Source organism: Hordeum vulgare, chromosome 3H, assembly GCF_904849725.1.
Source record: "Hordeum vulgare subsp. vulgare chromosome 3H, MorexV3_pseudomolecules_assembly, whole genome shotgun sequence".
Classification (NCBI taxonomy): domain Eukaryota; kingdom Viridiplantae; phylum Streptophyta; class Magnoliopsida; order Poales; family Poaceae; genus Hordeum; species Hordeum vulgare.
Genome location: NC_058520.1, coordinates 456055514 through 456078533, shown reverse-complemented (window position 1 = coordinate 456078533; position 23020 = coordinate 456055514). Strand labels below are relative to the sequence as shown.

The window sequence follows — 23020 nt, the reverse complement described above, 5'->3', positions numbered from 1 at the left end:
AATCTATATAGATGAAGTTTGTGGTTTATTTAAGCTTGCAGGTTTTCCCGAGGATGAGGTAAATAAGAAGGCTTTCCTTTATCTTTGAAAGATAAGGCGTTGACATGGTATAGGCTATGTGATGATACTGGATCATGGGGCTACAATCGGTTGAAATTGGAATTTCATCAAAAGTTCTATCCTATGCATTTAGTATATCGTGATCGGAACTTTATTTATAACTTTTGGCCTCATAACAGGGAAAGCATAGCTCAAGCTTGGGGGAGGCTTAAATCAATGCTATATTCATGCCACAATCATGAGCTCTTGAGAGAAATCATCACTCAAAACTTTTATGCTCGGCTTTCTCATGAAGATCGTACCATGCTTGACACTTCTTGTGCCGGTTCTTTTATGAAGAAGGATATTGATCACAAGTGGAATTTATTAGAGAGAATCAAACGCAACTCTGAAGATTGGGAGCTGGAGGAAGGTAAGGTCTCAGGTATGAATTTCCAGTTTGATTGCGTTAAATCTTTTGTTGAGACAAACACTTCTAGAGATTTTAGCGCTAAGTATGGACTAGACTCTGAGATAGTAGCTTCTCTATGTGAATCTTTTGCTGCTCATGTTGATCTTCCCAAATAGAAGTGGTTTAAATATCATCCTCCTGTAGAAAGCAACATAGCCAAAACCAATCTAGTTGAGGAGAAAATCATAGCTTTTAGTGATCCTGTTGTTCCTTGTGCTTACACTGAGAAACCACCATACCCTGCTAGGATAAAGGATTATTCTAAAGCTCCAATTGTGATACGTAGGGGTTACATTAGACCACTTGCACCCCCTGAAGAAATTAGAGTTGAACCTAGTGTTGCTATTATCAAAGATCTCTTAGCCGAAGACATAGACGGGCATGTTATCAAATTCTGTGAGGACTCCGCTAGAATTGCTAAACCTCACGTGAGAGACAAACACAGACCTGTAGTTGGCCTGCCCGTTGTTTCTGTTAAGATAGGAGATCACTGTTACAATGGTTTATGTGATATGGGAGCTAGTGTTAGTGCAATACCCCGTTCTCTATATGATGAAATCAAAGATGAGATTGCACCTGCTGAGTTAGAACCCATTGATGTCACTATTACGCTAGCTAATAGAGACACTATCTACCCTGTGGGAATTGTGAGAGACGTAGAAGTCCTGTGTGGTAAGACGAAGTATCCTACTGATTTCCTCGTCCTTGGTACTGCACAAGATAGCTTTTGTCCCATCATATTTCGTAGACCCTTTATCAACACTGGCAATGCTCACATTGATTGCATTAAGCAGACCGTCACAGTAAGTTTCGAGGGTGTGTCTCATGAATTTAACTTCTCCAAGTTTGGAAGACAACCCCATGAAAGAGAGACGTCTGGTAGGGATGAAATCATTGCTCTTGCCTCTATTGCCGTACCTCCTACGGATCCTTTAGAGCAATATCTTCTTGAGCATGAAAATGATATGCATATGGAGGAGAGAGATGAGATAGATAAAATTGTCTTAGAACAACATCCTATTCTCAAGAATAATCTGCCTGTTGAACTGCTTGGGGATCCTCCCCCACCAAAGGGTGATCCTGTGTTCGAGCTTAAACAGTTGCCTGATACTCTTAAGTATGCCTATCTTGATGAGAAAGAGATATATCCTGTCATTATTAGTTCTCTCCTCTCAGAGCGCGAAGAGAAGAAGTTACTAAAAACTCTGAGGAAGCACCGCGCTGCTATTGGATATACCCTTGATGATCTTAAGGGTATTAGTCCTAATCTATGTCAGCACAAGATTAAAACCGATCCTGACTTTAAACCAGTTGCTGATCATCAAAGGAGATTAAATCCTAAGATGAAAGAGGTCGTTAGAAAAGAAATATTAAAGCTCCTGGAAGCAGGAATCATTTATCATGTTGCTCATAGTGATTAGGTAAGTCCAATACATTGTGTACCTAAAAAGGGAGGTATCACCATCGTTCCTAAAGATAAGGATGAACTAATCCCACAAAGGATTATTACCGGCTATAGAATGGTGATAGACTTCCGGAAACTGAACAAGGCAACCAGGAAAGATCATTATCCTTTGCCGTTCATCGACCAAATGCTTGAAAGGCTATCAAAGCACACGCACTTCTGCTTTCTAGACGGTTATTCAAGTGTCTCGCAAATACATGTTGCACAATCTGATCAAGAGAAAACCACTTCCACCTCCCCTTTCGGTACCTTTGCCTATAGACGTATGCCTTTTGGCTTATGTAATGCACCTGCCACCTTCCAAAGATGTATGATGGCTATATTCTCTAACTTTTGTGAAAAGATTGTCGAGGTTTTCATGGATGACTTCTCCGTTTACAGGTCTTCCTTTGATGATTGCCTCAGCAACCTTGATCGAGTCTTACATAGATGCAAAGAAACCAACCTCGTCTTGAATTGGGAGAAGTGCCACTTTATGGTTAATGAAGGTATCGTCTTAGGACACAAAATCTCTGAAAGAGGCATTGAAGTTGATAAGGCTAAGGTTGATGCAATTGAGACAATGCCTTGCCCCACAGATATCAGAGGTATACGAAGTTTTCTAGGTCATGTTGGTTTCTATAGAAGGTTCATTAAAGACTTCTCTAAGATTTCTAGGCCTCTTACCAACCTCTTGCAGAAGGATGTTCCTTTTGTTTTTGATGAGGATTGTGAGGAACCCTTTGAAATAGTTAAGAAGGCTTTGATAACCGCACCTATTGTTCAACCACCTGACTGGGACTTGCCCTTTGAAATCATGTGTGACGCTAGTGATTATGCTGTTGGTGCTGTTCTAGGACAAAGAGTTGACAAGAAGTTGAATGTCATTCACTACGCTAGTAAAACTCTAGACAGTGCCCAAAGAAACTATGCCACTACGGAAAAGGAATTTTTAGCAGTCATGTTTGCATGTGAAAAGTTCAGATCTTACGTAGCTGACTCCAAAGTCACTATTCACTCTCATCATGCTGCTATTAAGTACCTTATGCAGAAGAAGGACGCTAAGCCTAGGCTGATCAGATGGGTTCTCCTGCTACAGGAATTTGATTTGGACGTCGTTGACCGAAAGGGTGCCGATAACCCTGTAGCAGATAACTTGTCTAGGCTAGAGAATGTCCTTGATGACCCACTACCTATTGATGACAGCTTTCCTGATGAGCAATTAAATGTCATCCGCACTTCACTTAGTGCACCGTGGTATGTCGATTATGCAAACTATATCGTAGCCAAATACATACCACCCAGTTTCACCTATCAACAAAAGAAGAAATTCTTCTGATTTGAGACACTACTTTTGGGATAATCCTCACCTTTATAAGGAAGGAGTAGATGGTGTTATTAGACGTTGTGTGCCTGAACATGAACAGGGACAGATCCTGCAGAAGTGTCATTCCGAAGCCTACGGAGGACACCATGCTGGAGATAGAACTGCCCATAAGGTATTGCAATCAAGTTTCTATTGGCCCACTCTCTTCAAGGATGCCCGTAAGTTTGTCTTGTCTTGTGACGAATGCCAAAGGATAGGGAACATCAGTAAGCGTCAAGAGATGCCTATGAACTATTCACTTGTCATTGAACCATTTGATGTCTGGGGCTTTGATTATATGGGACCCTTCCCGAGTTCCAATGGGTACACTCACATCTTAGTTGTTGTGGATTACGTTACTAAGTGGCTAGAAGATACCCCACTGAAAATGCTGATCACTACACCTCTATTAAGATGCTTAAAGAAGTCATATTCCCAAGATTTGGAGTCCCTAGATACTTGATGACTGATGGCGGTTCACACTTCATTCATGGTGTTTTCCGCAAGATGCTAGCTAAGTATGATGTCAATCATAGAGTTGCATCTCCTTATCATCCTCAGTCCAGTGGTCAAGTTGAGTTGAGTAATAGGGAGATCAAGTTGATCTTACAAAAGACCGTCAATAGATCTCGAAAGAACTGGTCAAGCAAACTTGACGATGCACTATGGGCTTATAGGACTGCTTATAAGAATCCCATGGGCATGTCACCGTATAAAATGGTTTACGGTAAAGCGTGTCATTTACCTGTTGAGCTGGAACACAAAGCTTACTGGGCAATCAAAGAGCTCAACTTTGATTTCAAACTTGCCGGTGAGAAGCGGTTGTTTGATATCAGCTCGTTAGATGAATGGAGAGCCCAGGCATACGAGAATGCCAGGTTGTTCAAGGAAAAGGTTAAGAGATGGCACGACAAACGAATACAGAAACGAGAGTTCAATGTAGGTGATTATGTCTTGCTATACAATTCTCGTTTGAGATTCTTTGCAGGCAAGCTTCTCTCTAAATGGGAAGGTCCCTATGTTGTCGAGGAAGTATATCGTTCCGGTGCCATCAAAATCAATAACACGGAAGGAAATTTTCCTAGAGTGGTAAATGGGCAAAGAATCAAGCATTACATCTCTGGTACTCCCATAAATGTTGAGACCAATATCATAAATGTCATAACTCCAGAGGAGTACATAAGGGATGTTTATCAGCCTGTTTCAGACCTTGAAAACGAAGATGTATTTGTGTTGGCAAGAAATTGGACTCCGATACTTTTCCAATAGGAAATTTCCTCAGTTTTGGAATTTTTGGAAAACTAGAAAAATAAAAAGCAGTCCAGAGAGCAAACGAGCAAGCCACAAGGGCCCACTCCACCACCAACACCCCTGGTGGCGGTGGGCAAGCTTGTGGGCACCTCGTGTGCCTACCGGACTCCGTTTTCTTGCGAAGGACTCCTTATGGCCCATAAAAAATCAATATATAGTCGCCTGAAGGTTTTGATCTCCGTATCGCGTAGTTTTCCTCTGTTTTCGTTTCGAGCTTGTTGTCTACCGCAGATTTGGAGCAAAGATGTCTCAGGAATCTGTTGGGGAGAATGATCTTCACCAAGTTCATCAGGAAGTAGATGCTGATCTGAAAATAGTAGAAGTCACAGAAGCCAGGGACCAAGCTAAGGAGAAAACCCAAGCTAGGGAGGAATTTCAACCTATGTTCAACATTGAAGACGTTGAAGGGGTAGATTTTCTCCAACCCTTCCTCCACATGCTGTCTCCATCCTTGATTGAACTCTTGAGGTTTTGCGAAACAACTCGTGCTCGCAATATTTCTCTTTCTCGTGAAGTTGTTTTGCTGGAAAACCATGTCACATATCTCAAAGGTATAAATCAAAGATTGATAGCTCTCTTGGAATCAAAGGTAACAACAACACCACCATCATCGCCAAAGGAAGACGACTAAACATTGGTATGGGAAATCCCCTTGGCTTTTGCCAAGCTTGGGGGAGTTGCCCTGGTATCGTATCACCTTTATATCTTTTTGCTTTTACCTTTGTTTTAGTTCTTTCCTTTTTAGTTTTTATTTCTTCTTTTAGAGGAATAAGTCTTTAGTTTTTAGTTTGAGTCTTTTGCTTTTGTCTCTCCCCCGATGTATTCGAGCTATATAATAAAGAGTGTCATAGTCAAGAGCTTTGCTTTGTGCCATGATCAAAAGTATGAAAAGAACGATAGCATGAAAGATCATGAGACGATCCTATGGAAAGTGATAACTTCACTTATGACACGTATGATGATTGAAACTTGTTGAGAGTAAATCAACATAAACCTCAGTCATTGTTGCAATTAATAAGAAGTAATAAGGAAAGAGAGGTTCACATATAGATATATCATCTTAGACACTTTTTACAATTGTGACCACTCACCAAACTATTACATGCCTAGGAGTAGATGTTGGACAAGGAAGACAATATAATTAATTGTGTTTGCTTGGTTCCAAACAATGTTATATGATTAGAGATCCCTTAGCATGTGACGATTGCTTCCACCTCATATTAGCCAAAACTCCCGCACCAAGTAGAGATACTACTTGTGCATCCATAAACCTCCAACCCAGTTTTGCCATGAGAGTCCACCATACCTACCTATGGATTGAATAAGATCCTTCAAGTAAGTTGTCATCGGTGCAAGCAATAAAAATTGCTCTCTAATATGTATGATCTATTAGTGTGTGGAAAATAAGCTTTGTACGAACCTGTGATGAGGAAGACATAAAAGCGACAGACCGCATAATAAAGTTCTTTATCACAGGAGGCAATATAAAATTACGTTCCTCCGCACTAAGAGGACATGCATTCAAACCTCAAAAGCGCATGACAACCTCTGCTTCCCTCTGCGAAGGGCCTATCTTGTACCTTTACTTTTTACCCTTGAAAGAGTCATGGTGATCATCACCAATTCCTATTTTTGCCTTTGTCTTGGCTACCGTCACATGTTTGGGAAAGATCTATATTCTTATATCAACTTGGAGTTGAGTATTCATGCTTTATTGTTGTTGACTTTACCCTTGAGGTAAACCGTTGGGAGGCAAAACTATAAGCCCCTATCTTCCTGTGTGTCCAGCTGAAACTTTGACACCATGAGTACCACGTGAGTTGTAACAATTGTGGAAAACAAAAGAGATGATTGAGTATGTGGGTTTGCCTTACAAGCTCTTATTTGACTCTTTCTGATGTTGTGATAAATTGCAATTGCTTCAATGACTATGGACTATTGTTGGTTACTTCTCGGTAAGGTTTTTGCTTCATGCATTGCTTTGTGAAGGAATTGTTACTTTACCATAAGAATCTCTATGATGTATTGTTGTTCTATGTGTGATCATGATGCCCTCATGTCCGTATTATGTTTTATCGACACCTTCGTCCCTCAACATGTGGACATGTTTATGGAGCTTGGTCTTCGCTTGAGGACAAGCGAGGTCTAAGCTTGGGGGAGTTGATACGTCCATTTTGCATCATGCTTTCATGTTGATATTTATTGCTTTTTGGGCTGTTATATTACTCGTGGTACCATATTTATGCATTTCCTCTCTTATTTTGCAAGGTTTATTTGAAGAGGGAGAATTCAGGCAGCTGGAATTCTGGACTGGAAAAGGAGCAAATCCTAGTCCACTATTCTGCACATCTCCAAATGCCCTGAAAATTTACGTGGATTTTTTCGGTAATATATTAAAAATACTGGGCGAAAGAACTACGGAGGGGCGCCACCAGGGCTCCACAAGCTTGTCCACCGCCACCACCCCCTGGTGGCGCAGGGTAGGCTTGTGGGATGCCTGAAGGCCCACTAGCCCCCCTCTCTTGCTATATGAAGTGTCCTGGTATGGAAAAAATCAATCGGGAGCTTTTTCGTGGTTTCGCCACCGCCACGAGGCGGAACTTGAGCAGATCCAATCTAGAGCTCCGGTAGGACGATCCTGTTGGGGAAATTTCCCTCCCGGAGGGGGAAATCATCGCCATCGTCATCACCAACACTCCTCTCGTCGGAGGGGAGGCATCTTCATCAACATCTTCATCAGCAACATCTCCTCTCCAATCCTTAGTTCATCTCTTGTAACCAATCTTCGTTTCGCGACTCCGATTGGTACTTGTAAGGTTGCTAGTAATGTTGATTACTCTTTGTAGTTGATGCTTGTTGGATTATTTGGTGGAAGAGTTTATGTTCAGATCCTTGATGCTATTCATTACACCTCTGGTCATGATTATGATTATGTATTGTGAGTAGTTACTTTTGTTCCTGAGGACATGGGATAAGTCATGCTGATAATAGTCATGTGAATTTGATATTCGTTCGGTATTTTGATATCCTGTATGTTTTTCCTCTAGTGGTGTTATGTGAACTTTTCGACTAGATAACACTTCACCATATTTGGGCCTAGAGGAAGGCATTGGGAAGTAGTAAGTAGATGATGGGTTGCTGGAGTGATAGAAGCTTAAACCCCAGTCTATGTGTTGCTTCGTGAGGGGCTGATTTGGATCCACTAGTTTAATGCTATGGTTAGACTTTGTCTTAATTCTTCTTTTGTAGTTGCGGATGCTTGCGAGAGAGGTTAATCATAAATGAGATGATTGTCCAAGTAAGGGAAGTACCCAAGCGCCGGTCCACCCACATATCAAACTATCAAAGTAACGAACGCGAATCATATGAACATGATGAAACTAGCATGACAGAAATTCCCGTGTGTCCTCGGGAGCGTTTTTCCTCCTATAAGACTTTGTCCAGGCTTGTCCCTTGCTACAAAAGGGATTGGGCCACTTGCTGCACCGTTGCTACTACTTGTTACTTGTTACTCTTTGCTTGCTATGTTTCACCTCGCTACACGATCACTTGTTACCGCTACTTTCAGTGCTTGCAGTTATTACCTTGCTGAAATCCTTTTTATCAGAGCCTTCTGCTCCTCGTTGGGTTCGACACTCTTACTTATCGAAAGGACTACGATTGATCCCCTATACTTGTGGGTCATCAACAACGAGGGAGCTATTTCTACTAGCAACCACCTCGTTCACAACCCCGGGGCTCTTCTTGGCTTAATCAAATGGACATAGGTAACACTACTTTGCACATTATTTTAAAAATTGTAGGCTCGTAAATCAGTTTTACATGTTTGACTTTACCGCAGTAGGCAGCCAGTCGCAACCGTTCATGACTTCAGTCCAGTCACCTGTGTTTACTGGTCCTGGTTCGTACTTACCCGGCGACGGCGATGACGATGACCGAGGTGTAAACTCCTATGATTTCTTGGAGACAGTTCTTGTCACTCCACCACCACCATCGACGCAAGAGACACAGACACTGACGAACGAGGTGGTCTATGGTCGTGGTCATCGTGAGACTCGTCCATCGCCTCAACGCTTATCGCCTTCCGGTCCTCGTCCGAGGAAGCTCAAGATTCGCCGTCGCCAGGAGTGATATAGTTATCTATGTATGAGACATGACTATCTAATTATGTATGAGACATATGTCTATTTTATGTATGGGACATATTCGTGTATGAGACATATTCATGTATGAGACATATCCATGTTCTATTTCAATGGAAAATTGGTTTATCGAGATAATACTTGTACTGCAAACTAAATGCATCCAACTGAATTAAACATGCTAATTAAAAAGGCACGACTAAACTACAAGAAAGTGGCAGCAGAGAATGGCGGTAAAGAATGGCGGGAAAAAAGTGGCGGCAGAGTATGCCGGGAAAGAAAATGGCGGGATAGTAGGCGGGAAAAGAAAATGGGGGGATAGTAGGGCGAGACAGTACGATCACTATGGCATATGGCTGAAAACAACATCTAGCTCATGTTCACGCTCTTTGAAGGTTATGAGCATCAAATTGTTGACTTCAATAGACGATGCCAGAAGAAAATTACTGAAACCTTCCTTCTTCAACATCATTGTACCACCCAAGCCAATAAAGTAGGAACAAGGAATGCTCACGGATATATCATCATCTTCAGAATCCAAAGTAATTTCAAGAGTTAAAGAACCAGTCCTAGGAATTGACACAAATTCCTTCAAACTCCTCACAACCATGCTAGAAATAACCTGACAAAAAACATCAAGATATATGATATTTAACTTACAAATTTCAAACGGTATGCTAGAACAAAGAACAAATAAATAAAAAATACCCGAAACCAAAGCTCACCATATGTTGAGAAATAACATTCATGGAATCCATCCTATGAACAAAAGGAGTACACAATATGTAGTTGTCATCAAAGAGTTGTCGCGACATGACATGCATTTGATGATAATTCAGAGTGACACCACGACTATAAAAACAACTGTCAACAAGTTCCCTATGAGTTTTACCCAGATCCTCAAGAGCTACAAAAAATAATTTCACAAACTGAGCAGAACATCAAACGTATATGCTGAAACAAAATTGAAAATGAGTCCAACAAATAACTTACCAACACTGGGTAAAGGGAACAACATAATACCATCCCGATGAAAATTGACACCAATCATAGTTCCATAGTGCTCAAGCCTAACAGTTATCATGTCACGATGACGGAGACCATAATCATTCACAAGTTCCTCCCATGAAGAACCATGGAATTTACTGCTCATCCGACCATGTCTAAACAGGACATGGTATAAGTTACCCTCACTGTTGTGAAGAGCAAGATCAATATCTGTGTCACCTCTTCGAATAGCTAAAGCTTTGCACTCCTCAATGTACCGAGCAGGATGTGATCTAATACTGCACGGAACATACTACAACAAGAATGAAAACAAACATCATAATCATATAAACAAAGGCATTCGAATACATTCCAACCAAAACAACATCAACCATATGCCACAGTCAGATAAATAAGATATAGAACCTTACAACACGCCTTGAACATCGACTATCCAGCACAACAGTAAATACAGACGCACTCGAATCAAAGGAAGAACAAGGGTCATCTCGAGCTCGACAAAATGGGCAAGCCATTTACGTGCAAACTAACGGTGACCAATAAGAACTGAATCGACAACCGAGTTGAAAGTTGACATTTGATTGAGTTGGAAGCAAAAAATATCGCAGGCCTATGGAGAGAGCCCTGATATATTGTTTACGCAAGTTGGATACGAAAATGGTTGGACGAGCGAAGAGATCGGCGCGGGGGTGAAAGTACGAGAGAGCAACGGGAGTGGGAGGTGGAGCTGGGGAGCCTGGAAGACAGGGAGGACGAAAAGAGTGGTCAGAGGAGAAAGGAAGGAGGGGGCCTTATCTAGGTGCTCTTCGGCCTGGTGAAGGTCAACAGGTCCTCTTCGGCCAGCCGTGGGCCGACAGCAGGCTCTTCGGTCACTCATGGGCCGACCGGCCCTCTTCGGCCTCCCGCCGGCCGACAGGCCCCACTTCGGCCCACCAGAGGCCGACGGGGTGCTATTTTTGGTTATTTTCAATTTTGAGATATGCTTTTCTATTTTGGTACAAAATAGGTAGTACTTTTAAAAAATATATCTGAATATAGACATATTTTAAAGTGTAGATTCGTTCATTTTGTTTCGTATGTAAATCCTTAATGAAATCTTTTAAAAGATTTACATTTAGAAATGGAGGGAGTACGCTGTTTCTATCGAATTGAGCTGGGCTATGGTGGTTAGCCAGTCACAAGACAGACATCCAATTTGGTTGGCCCGACTGCCCGAGTCCCGCCACCACCGACGACTGGCCGTGGCCGAGCTCCCCGTTTGGCACACAGTGGCATGACTCCGTCGCGTACGTACGCACGATCTCGTCAAGCTCCCGAGCCTCCGGCGACGCCCATAGTCGCCGTCGACGCTCCGTCCATGGCTTCCCTTCCCTCACACACGTGTTGCTTTCGCCGCCGGCACGTCGCCCTCAGTCACGTTTGCCCCGTGCGCGAATAGGCACGCACACAACTACCGTCCGTCTCACGGCAGCTCCCGGCGAAGCAAGAAACAAAGGAAGAAACAGGGCCATACAAAGCGGTAGACGTCGCGGTCGTGCACCCGTACTATATGCGCACCACACGCGGGCTCGGCTCGCGCACGCGCGGCCTCCCACACCCACCCACACCGCAAGCCGCCGGTCTTCTCAGCTTCGTTCGTCCTCCACCGATCGCCACGCCGCGCCGCCGTACGATGGGCCTCCTCGCGCGCGCCGTGCTGCTGGCCGCAGCCGTCGCGCTGTGGTGCCATGCCGCGTGCTCGGAGGCGGGCGGCGCCGACGTGCTCGACCGGGCGAAGCGGCCCGAGTTCGCGGCGTGGATGACCGGCGTGAGGAGGGCCATCCACGAGCGTCCCGAGCTGGCGTTCGAGGAGCAGGAGACGAGCAGGCTGGTGAGGAGGGAGCTGGACGCCATGGGCGTGCGGTACGAGCACCCGGTCGCCGGCACCGGCGTCGTGGCGGCCGTGGGCACCGGGCGCCCGCCCTTCGTCGCGCTGCGCGCCGACATGGACGCGCTCCCGCTCCAGGTGCGTACGTGCCGCGATGTCCCTGCCCCGCCGATGCCACTGGATTCCTCGCCCCATGCTCTTGCCACGCCTTCCTGTTCCTCAACCCAAACCGACGTGCTTCCGGAGTTGCATCACTGGATTGGATTCCGAAACATGTGGCGCTTCAGTTTACACTCACAGCGCATCATCAAAGCAACAAAAAGAGTTGTGCATTCTGGCACCGATCGAGTGAAACCCCTGGCTATGTTTGATCCGTTTCAGGAGGAAGTGGAGTGGGAGCACCGGAGCAAGGTGGCCGGGAAGATGCACGCCTGCGGCCACGACGCGCACACGGCGATGCTGCTCGGCGCCGCCAGGATCCTCCACGAGCACCGCGACGACCTGCAGGTTAATTACTACCGTCCCTCTCCCTCCCTCCTGCCGTCTGCTTGACCACCATGAACAAACTGCACTGTGCGTGTGTCATGTCACCACGGGGCAGTGAGCACACCTCGATTTCCTAGCTAGCTGCCAACCGCCCGACTCCAAAACCATTAACCAGCGATCGACCCCGCGCAACAGATTTCGCGCGATCGGCCATGGCGCGGCTCGATTCAGGAACAGTTAGCGGTGGTACCGCCGTTTGTTTGCTGCGCCGTCCTTTTCCCGACGGATTCCTCAGATATTTCCGCTCCAGTCCTCGTCCTCTCCATTTCACCGGTTTTGTTTCTTCCGAACAAAAGGCAGGCTCTTTTCGATAAAGAAACAAAAGATGATCTAGTGTCATGATCTGCTTTTGTCTCATCGGGCAGCGCTGCTTGTACTGTGAGCAACGTGGCCTTTTGAATTCCCAGTGGTGATGGACGGGATGATTTAGTAATCATTTACCGTGGACCATCCTCGGCCACTGCTGATTTAAAACGTTGATGGAGCACAATTGGCAGTACTAGCAGTACAGAGACTCTGCCGTCAAGGCGTCTGTTTCAACCTTTGTAGTGACCCACGGGACGCCGGGGGTCAAGTGTTTGTCAATGGCGTCCGAGTCTGTGGGTCGAAGAGAGCCGCGCCTGGTATAACAAACTTTGTTTCTTGCCAGCGGCCTCGAGGAGGCTAAAATTATTGGTGTTCGTAGCTCGACCAACTGGATATATTGCAATGATCTTGACTTGGCCCTTCAGGCAGCGGTAGACGTAGCAAGTCAATTTGGCATGGCATCGATTCAGAGGCTTTGTCTCTCGTGGTGAAATAGTGTTACTTGATTACTGTCACTAGAGGCTAAAATTCGTGTTTTGATCATTTTCGTCAACTTTTGCGGATCCGATCCTGTTTTGGTTTTTTTTTTATATTTGATCCTTTTATTACCGCCGCAAGGCTCGTTGGTAGGATTACATAGCCTATCATCAAGGTCTTCGACGGTACGTTAACGGCATTAGCCGTCTATGTAACGGCCTGAAAATATCGTGACACATAACTTACCATCAGGGCCTGTGGCGGTAGGATGCAATACTGAAACCAAGAATACTGATGTACCGTGGCGGTAGGATGGTTTCACGTACTCGAACCAGGAATCGTCGAATTTTTGCGATAGGGTTACACACCCTATCGCCAAAGTCCCTAGCAGTAGGGCGTGCTCACAGTGCAATTTTTGCAGAGAACTTGTATGTTATTTTTATAAATTTAACTTACCGCCAGGGTTTGTGGCGGTAGGATGTAATAGCCTACTGCCACGGATCCTGGAGGATGGTTATGCGTACTAGAACCAGGTTTTTGCGGTAGGGTTACACACCCTACCGCGAGGGTCCTGGCGATAGGGTGTGCTTAGAGTGTAACTCTTGCACACAATTTGTATGTCTCTTTTCATAAATTTTGCCATAGCAACATTATAACCTTAAAACCAAAAAATACGAAGATCTCACACATTCTAACATGCTTCACACTTTGATATGAATAATAGTTCAACAAGTAAACTTATCAAATACTCACCCGTCAAATATCAAATACAAAATAGTTCGACAAATATCAAATCGTTTCACAAAGCCAACATAAATAGTTCGACCAGTATCAAATCGTTTCACCAAGCCAATCTAAATAGTTTAACTAGTTGAACGACAGCAAATTCAGTTGCTCCTTCCCCTTTTGGAGCTACGGTCCTTCTTGTTTTTTGAACGGATCTCACCCACCTTCTTCTTGCACTGAGGAGGACACGCTATCTAAAATAGGGATGGACTTGCCCAATCCCTCTTCTGCACATTCCTTCTCTCAAGCTTGGTTGTCTAAGTTGGTGGAGCTCTGTCATCGTCGTCGTACTGCTCCTCCTCATCGTCTTCTTCCTCTTCATCTTCTTTCTCTTCATCTTCTTCCTCATCATCCCCCTCCTTGTCCTCCTCCTCCTCCTCCTCAACCACCCTAGAAGACGAGGCAACATGGCTCGATGAAGCGATGCTAGGAATAGGGCATGCACGAGCATAAGCATGAGCACAGCTAGCGCATCCAAGCAGGCCCACCAGCTTGCGGTATTTTTGACGAAGTTCTGCAATAAGAATGAAACAAGAATATAATATGGATCAAGTTTATGATTACGAATGAACATGAAAATAAGAAAGAATGTAGGTGTAAGAGGCTTGATGTTACCTTCACCTTTCCCCTCAACTTATTCTGAGTATATCGAAACCCCGGGGCAAAACTTAGCGCATCTGAGCCATCAAAAATTCTTTTGTTCAGCTCCGAAGACTGCAAAAAAATGAGGCACACTCACTAAAGTGGATTTCATCCAACCGTCGGTTCAAAGCAGATAAACACAACTTACCACTCTGTTCATGAGGGGTCCATACTCCCTAAATCCGCCTTGTAGCTCTCTGATGTTGTTATGGTAGGCTTCATTCTTGGAGCCGTCATCATATAGTGATTCGACATCTATTGTCGTCCACTCGGGCCTCAAGCGCAGACGATGCTTGTTGTCATCGTTGTACCACCACATGTGATTCTCGTAGTCATCCCATTAGATCACTTTCCTCTCCGCATCTTTGCGAGTTCCCCACTTGTTCCATTCCTGTGTGTATTAGCCACATGTCTCTCCCTAGTCTATGATCGACTGATTCTTCTGCCTACTCATCATGCAAGGCATAAGAAAGAAGGAAAAAACATCATAAGAAAGAATGTAAAACATCAAAACAAAAAGACGGAAATAGAGAACATTGCACTCGCAAGTGTAGGTTGAAGCCACCAATGTCGGTTTGATGGCCCGGTGTGGTATGTTTCATCGTATCAAATTGCGCGACAACGCGATTGGGCAAGTGGTACTCGACGGCATAGACACAAATCATGGGCATGATGCACCGCCAGAGAAGCCCGTCATGCCTGCACATCACATTTAGCTCGAACCCCATTCTTGTTCATCTATGGCTGCCAATTAACCTAGTACAAAAAAGTTGGCAAGCTTACGTGAAAGTGTCGTCGAAAAGATTCATAATCTAGTTTGTATACCTCGAAAGTCGTCAGAGCATCAAGCTCATTGGTGAAGACCTTGTACATAGCCTTGAATGTGCCCGTGTAGACACCCACCACGTCTGAGGCATACGCGACGGTCGAGTATCGAGCTTCGTCACCATCTTCGCCAGAGTCAGTCCATGGATGTTGTACCAGTTTCTCCGGACGACCCACCGAGATTTGCTCCCACATCCAAATGGAGAGGGCCTAAACACATCGACACATACTGGATGTTTCTTCCGTCCTGTGGGTTGCGTCGTCAAGATACAAAACATCTATTGATGATCATATGACATAATTTAAAGCAACATACGTCAATAAAAAACAGAGAGATATTCTCTTACCGAACGATATAGGTTGGTGTGGCCGGCGGACCCCCAGGTGTACCCTACATCCCCGTCCTTTAGGAAGTCGAGATACATCCATAGGACATTGTCCCATGAGCTGTGTGGAAACACGACCTCTCTGAGAAGAAACCAAAGGTAGGCCCTCGCATACTGCCCCACCGTCCGGGGATCGGCATCTTCCGGGCATTTGCTCCGGTGCTTTAGGAGCCACGGCAGCGGTATGCGGATGACCAGTTACTCTTCTCTTCCTTTTCCTTTTTGTTTGTTTCAACAAAGATATCGTCCTATTTTCCTTCTATTGATTCTTTTCCGATCGAGAACGGGGGATCGCCGATGAGGGCGCTAACCCTATCCTGCCAGTTCTTCCTCTCCACTCGTCGAGTGAAAGTAGGATCCTCGATTGGTAGGGACGTAATCACCCCCAGTCCTCGAGGGTCATCGTCATTTCCCCGGATGGAAACTGTGCATCTCTGGCCGCCACCGGTACACCAAAGCTATGAGAGCTGAGTGGACGAGCGTCGGCGGCTTACACTTGAACTACGGGAGAAGACCCAACAATTGGGCTCTCCTGTAGTACGGATCATAGCGCTCGTCATAATGCATCTTAACCGTCGTCTTGTGACCCCTCATCCACGGTGGCGGGAGCATCTGTTAAAATGAAGACCCAAATAATTAGTAACTTGTTTTTATTAATTCAAAAGATTTGGTTCAAGCAACATGGTAATCATCACTCCATTCTCAATGAAACGGGCACGATGACCCTTGTCGAATGCAGGGTCAAGCATGGTATACTCAGTGTCAATGTTGTCCGAAAGATGTGGCCTCCAAAATAAAATTGCATAAACATAAACATAATCATAATTAAAATAGCATAGGCATAATTCGACAAACAGTTGTAAAGAATATTCATTCATTCATTTGTAAACATGATTCATTCATTCATTTTGCATAAGATTTTTAAAAAATGTATTCATTCATTTCTTCAATTTATAAAAAATATGTAAATACATACAATCTTTCTCCAACATCTACTATATTCATATGGTTGATTCGTATCACAAACATTCATCACACAAAACAAACCAAGGAGTTCATTCCTTCTATATGCATCATAGCAATATTTTTTTTACATGAACTAGGGTTCATCATGAAAATACATACAATCTCTCCAACAAGTAAATACAAGTTCATATTCTACCCCATATACCATCTATAATCGAACTAAAACAAGCTAGGATAAAAATCTAGTTTAAAAATAGGGTGGATTTGAAGCAAAAATAGGGTGGAAGCTATTTGACAAAAACTAATTGGAAGGATCGGATGAGCTTACTTTTCTCGTTTCGAAGCCATCTCGATCCGCAAAAATGGTGAAAAAAACGAAAGAGATTCGAGGGGAAGAGTGGGGGTGAGAGGGGGAAGAAAAGGTGTTCTTGCGTCGGCGTGAGGAGGAAGATGGGGAGGGCGAATCGGCACCCCGACCTTATATGTGCAACAATTGCACTATTTATATGTTTATTCTTTGTTTATTACAAATAGTACAATTTCAGTACAAATTTGTGTACATTTTTTTTCTATTTTCTTTTTCTTCAAGGGCAATATCAGTGCTGCCAATTCATTATTTCTTAGAAAACTTTATTTTTATTACTCCCTACGATCTATATTACTTGTGGTTTGTCGCTTAAACATATGTATCTAGTGTATTTGAGTGCTAGATACATCTGTTTGAATGAGAAGTAATATGGATTGGAGGGGGTATATTTAATTTTTATTTAATTTGACTTCTTTTGAGGGTAATATCAATGACACTAATTCACCCTTTCTTTCAAATTTTGATTTTGATTTTATAGTAATATGGATTGGTGGGTGTACTTAATTTCTTCATGTTATGAAAAGTGTCATTTTTTGGATTAATTGTGTGCAAAATTTATTTATTTTTATTTTCTTCTTTTTTAAGAGTAATGCCAATGTCATGAATTCACTCTTTCTTAGGAAACTTTATTTTCTTATTTATAATTTTTATTTATTTATTTTTCTTTAAGGTTAATATTAATACCTCTAATTCATTCGTTCTTTGAAAATTTAATTTCCTACAAAGATTCCATTATTATATACTTATCTTTTGCATATTATAAAAGAAGCATAATTTTTAGGTAAGTGTGTTCAAATTTTATTGTTATTTTCCTTTTCTTTCTTCTTTGAGGATAATACTAATGTAACTAAATAATTCTTCCTTAGAAAATGTTACTTTTTATTTTTATTTTTGTTCATTTACTTTTTAAGGCGACACCACAATTAGTAAGTCTTCTATATCTGAATAACTAATCTTCACTAACTTATTTTTCTCAATATACAAGTATGCCATCTCACCTTGCAACATGCACGTGAAAGACTCATGGCAACAATGCAATCACACATAGGGAAAACCCCACCTCAACATGCAACATGAATGGGATTTTTATTATACTATTTTTATTTAAGTACTTCCTCTATAAACTAATATAAAAATGTTTAGATTACTAAAGTAGTATTCTAAATGCTCTTATATAACTTTACGGAGGGAGTATTTTACAGATATACAACAAATCAAACACAAGAAAATATATGTACTTCAAGTTTTTTCATTTTTGCAGCAACATGCAGGATATCATCTAGTACCATCACAACCTCAGTACCCCAACCGGTGGCTAGCCCCCACTAATTTACTTTTCTCACCTTGCATACCATCTCACCATGCAACATGCATGGAAAATGCCCACCACAACATGCAACCACACAAAACCACCACCTGAACAAGCAAACACGTATGAGAATTTTCATTCTACTAGCAAAATGGCCCGTGCGTTGCCACGGAAAAAAAAAAAAATCTTCAATGATGGTGACCACATTATGTTCATATATCATCGCTTGATTTTGAAATTTTATGCACAAATGCAAGAAAATGTTTCTTCTTTCAAATTTATTCACAAGTTGAAGCAATCTTTACATTTTCAAAAAATATATATCATGGTTGTCAAAAATCTTGGTAACTCAAATATTTATTCTGAATTTCAATAATACTTTTAGAAAACATACAATAATAACTCGATCCATCCAACAGTTAATTCTTCAAAATTCACACAGTTATATTGTCACAAAGATTTAGAAGCATTAATGTTTAACTACATACATTAGATCTTTCGTGAATAATTTTACAAATATGGGAACAATTTTAAAATCGAGAACATTTTTTACAATTTACAAACATTTACTAAAAATCGTGAATATTTTTTATTTTTCGAACGGGTTTAAATATTTTCTTTTGAATTGGCGACCAATTCAAGAACAGGCGAACATAATTTCTTATGTTGGAGGATTTTATTTTAAATTCACAAACATTTTTTGAAACGCATGAAGTTTTTCTAAATAAACAAACATTTTTATAAATCAGTAATATATTTATTAAATTCATGGACATGGTTATAAATCAGTAATATATTTATTAAATTCATGGATATTATGTTTTCGTCAGCATTTTATTTCAAAATTCATATTTTTAATATGCAAAAGTTTATGTAATCCTAAATTATTTAAATGAGAAATAAAAAAAATGGAATGGAAAATTTTAAATAAAAAAAGAAACTATCAAAACAGGCATTAGCCATTAGCAAAATGGCCCGTGTGTTGCCACGGAAAAAAACATAATCTCCAATGATGGTGACCATATTACGTTCACATATCATCGTTTGATTTAGAAATTTTGTACACAAATGCAAGAAAATGTTTATTCTTTTAAATTTATTCACAAGCTGAAACAATCTTTACATTTTTTATGTTGGAGGATGTTATTTTAAATTCACAAACATTTTTTGAAATGCATGAAGTTTTTCTGAATAAACAAACATTTTTTATAAATCAGTAATATATTTATTAAATTCATGGACATTGTTTTGGAATTTTCTAAAAATAAAAAATTCGGCGCTTTTTAGAATCCTATATTTAATTCAAAATAAAAATTCGTCAGCATTTTAATTCAAAATTCTTATTTTTTAATTTGCAAGAGTTTTTGTAATTGTAAATTATTTAAATTATAAATAAACAAAAATGGAACGGAAAATTTGAAATAAAAAACGAAACTTTCAAAACAGGCATTAGCTATTTTTAAAATTTTAGGACATTTTTTAAATGCATTAACATATTTTGAATTAGAAAGCATTTTGTTAAATGCCCTTATTAATTTTTAATACATGGAATTGTATTTGAGATCATGGATTTTTCTTATTGTACAAACATTTTTTCAAAATTGCAAACATTTTATTGTATATGCGAGCATTTTTTACAAAACTCCGGGCAGTTTTTGAAGTCACAAACTTTTTAGTTTTTTAAATATGTTGATTTATAATTTTCATTTTATTAAAATTTTAAATACTATTTGAAGTTCTAAATTATTTAAAATAAAAAAATAAAACGGAATTGAAAATAAATAAATAAACGGAAATAATAGCAGGCGCCTGTGCATGGTCCGGCCCATACGGTGTGCTGGATATTCTCCCAGCGTGCAGAGCGTAATATAGGAGGTTTTTACATGGGCCGGCCCAGTCCAAGATTTTTTCGCTTTGTGAAACATTTTCTATTATTTACCGGTGACATGGTGCGTAATTTATGCAAACTTTAGGGATAATTTGTAAGACGGTAAACCGAATTTGCTTTATTATTAGGGAGAGACTAGGGAGAGATTATGGTATTTATATTTAACAATATTTTTTCCACTCAAAATCGACTAAGTTTTTGGTATCTTCTTTCTTTTCTTTTTTTGAGAGGAAGGTATCTTTTTTCTTAATCAAAGAGTAAACCACTTGTTGGCCCGTTATAAAAATTGACCGGCCAAAATTTGAATTTCACGCGACTGACTATCAGTTGATCCCAAGCATCGTAAACAAATTTAGCAGGACCTGTACGAAGTTTTCTAACAAAGCGAGCCTTATTTCTAGTCTTCCAAATTGTCAAGCATACTGTTGCTCCCCACCGAGCAACAAATTCTGCTGAGACTCAGGAAATGAGTCAATCCCAGTCTCAAACATATCATCAATGGTAACGGGGCGCTCTGTGGTTGTACCAGGGGACGGTGATCCTTCTTTTCCAGCCGGGGGAGGAGGTCGGCACCGGGGCCAAGAAGATGGTGGAGGCTGGCGCCGTGAACAATGTCGAGGCCATCTTCGGGTTCCACGTGACCGTGATTCTCCCTACCGGCGTGGTTGGGTCGAGGGCCGGGCCGCTGCTGGCCGGATGCGGCTTCTTCGAAGCGGTGATCACCGGCAAGGGCGGCCACGCCGCCATCCCCCAGAGCAGCGTGGACCCCGTCGTGGCCGCCTCCAGCGTCGTCCTCGCCCTCCAGAACCTCGTCTCCCGGGAGGCCGATCCCCTCGACTCCCAGGTAAGCACTACGCACGCGACGGGACCAGCTTTGTTGCTCCCTCGTGACGGCAATGGCAATATGGTATCATCTCCGACTGAGACGTGTTACCGTGGTCGCAGGTCGTGACGGTGACGAGGTTCCGGGGAGGCGGCGCGTTCAACGTGATCCCGGACTCCGTCACGATCGGCGGCACTTTCCGGTGCTTCTCGAACGACGGGTTCATGCGGCTGAAGCGGCGGATCGAGGAGGTGATCGTGGCGCAGTCGGCAGTGCACCGGTGCGCGGCGGCGGTGGACTTCCACGCGGGCGGGCGGCCCCTGCTGGCCCCGACCATCAACAGCCCTGCGCTGCACGCGCACTTCGAGGCCGTCGCCACGGAGATGGTCGGCGCCGCCGGCGTCCGGGGCGCCATGGAGCCGTGCATGGGGAGCGAGGACTTCGCCGCCTTCTCCGAGGCCGTGCCGGGCTCCCACTTCTACTTCGTCGGCATACGGAGCGACGCGGCCGGGTCGGTGCACGACGCGCACTCGCCTCATTTCCTCGTCGACGAAGGCGCGCTCCCGTACGGCGCCGCCATGCACGCCAGCCTCGCCATGACGTACCTGCAGCAGCGCCGGCACGGCGGCGCTCACGATCGCGTGGGCTCGCACCAGGAGCTGTAGCTACGTACGCGATGTTGCTGCTGGATGCAGCATGCGACGAGCTGCGATGCGACCTCGGACGGGCGAGGGCTGCGCGCGCGCGCGCTCGGCGGCTCGAAGAAGCCAAGCTACTGCGGCGATTATCACCGTCGACTACTCTCGTCGGGATTCTGTTGGGACGCAGAAAAGACGTGCTCCTAGCAACGCTGAGTGGTTGATTTTGCTGTCCAACGCGCCCGATTAAAAAACTGGTCAACTTCGTGGATGCGAGAAAAAGAAGGGGAGATGCCATGCATGATGGGTCGCATCACGGGACGGGATCACACGTTCATGTCGATAATCGTTTTCTTCCGAAACTTTGAAATCCGTCGACATTCTTTTTCTTGATTAGATGTCCAGAATGGGTTGGCTTCACGAGATTCACAAAGTTAAACAAGCCAAACTACAAAGATGAAATCATAGGGGGTGCCAGAACAGAGAACATGATTACTTGATTAGCAAAGGAAATTCATATCTGAATCAATACAAATAGACGGGTAGCACAGGAAAAGAAAAAAACACATCCAACACTAGCAGCATCGAAGACATGTTCTAAGTACACGTAGTAAGACTAGGAAGGATGTAAACAAGGCGAAGATCACGCACGAAGAGCCTAAAATCCGCCATGGAGCGAGCCTGTGGACACGCGCGGCACCTGCGAACTCGGCCAACCCAGTCAGTGGCGCATGCTGCCAAGGAGGAATGCCACGGCCGGGCAGAGCACGGCGGCAACGAGCGACGAGGAGACAGCCGCGGCACCGGAAGTCGGGCTCGGCGCGGGCTCGTCGGCGGCCAGAGCGGCCCCGGCGAAGCAAGAAGCGGCGACGGCCGCGATGACGACGGCGCGGGAGATCTTGGAGGCCATGATCCTAGCCGCGAGAAAGAAAAATGTCGCGGATGCGGCCGTGTCTGTCACAACAGCTCGAGCAAGGGCTGTGGTGGAGGAGGCGAGTGTGTGTGCGAGCGAGATAATGCCGTGGGGACTCAGGACGGAGCGCGCGTTTTTATAGCCGACGATGAAGAAGATAGGGGCTGGGGGAATGGGGTGCCCTGCATTTTACAGTCTGGCTAGCCGTCCGGCATCGTCGAAACAGCCTGCTCACGATCGGCGGCTGGTAGGAGTAGGACCAGCGAATGCCTTTGCTCCTGCCCACCAGAAGCAACGCATGCACTTTGCCTTCTGCGAGAAAACCAAAACATGACCCTGTTAGCCTGTCTCGTCCCCGCGTTTTTGCAAGAGAGTGAGACTTGTCACACATGCAGTCCATGTAGTAATTTCATAGACATCAACACTGTCTGGAAGCGACATCAGCACGAATGTACTGCATGGAAACCGAACCAACAAATGTACTGCGCTTACAGCAAGG

General features: G+C 43.5%; 1 protein-coding gene across 1 annotated transcript; it reads left to right on the top strand.

Annotated features, from left to right (window-relative positions):
* Positions 1-11264: 11264 nt before the first annotated feature.
* On the top strand, positions 11265-22004 carry LOC123444229 (IAA-amino acid hydrolase ILR1-like 2). The gene is made up of 4 exons (XM_045120889.1): positions 11265-11787; positions 12031-12156; positions 20677-20991; positions 21093-22004. Exons 1-4 carry the CDS (start codon positions 11332-11334, stop codon positions 21633-21635), a joined length of 1440 nt encoding a protein of 479 aa, XP_044976824.1. The 5' UTR covers positions 11265-11331; the 3' UTR covers positions 21636-22004.
* Positions 22005-23020: the final 1016 nt, after the last annotated feature.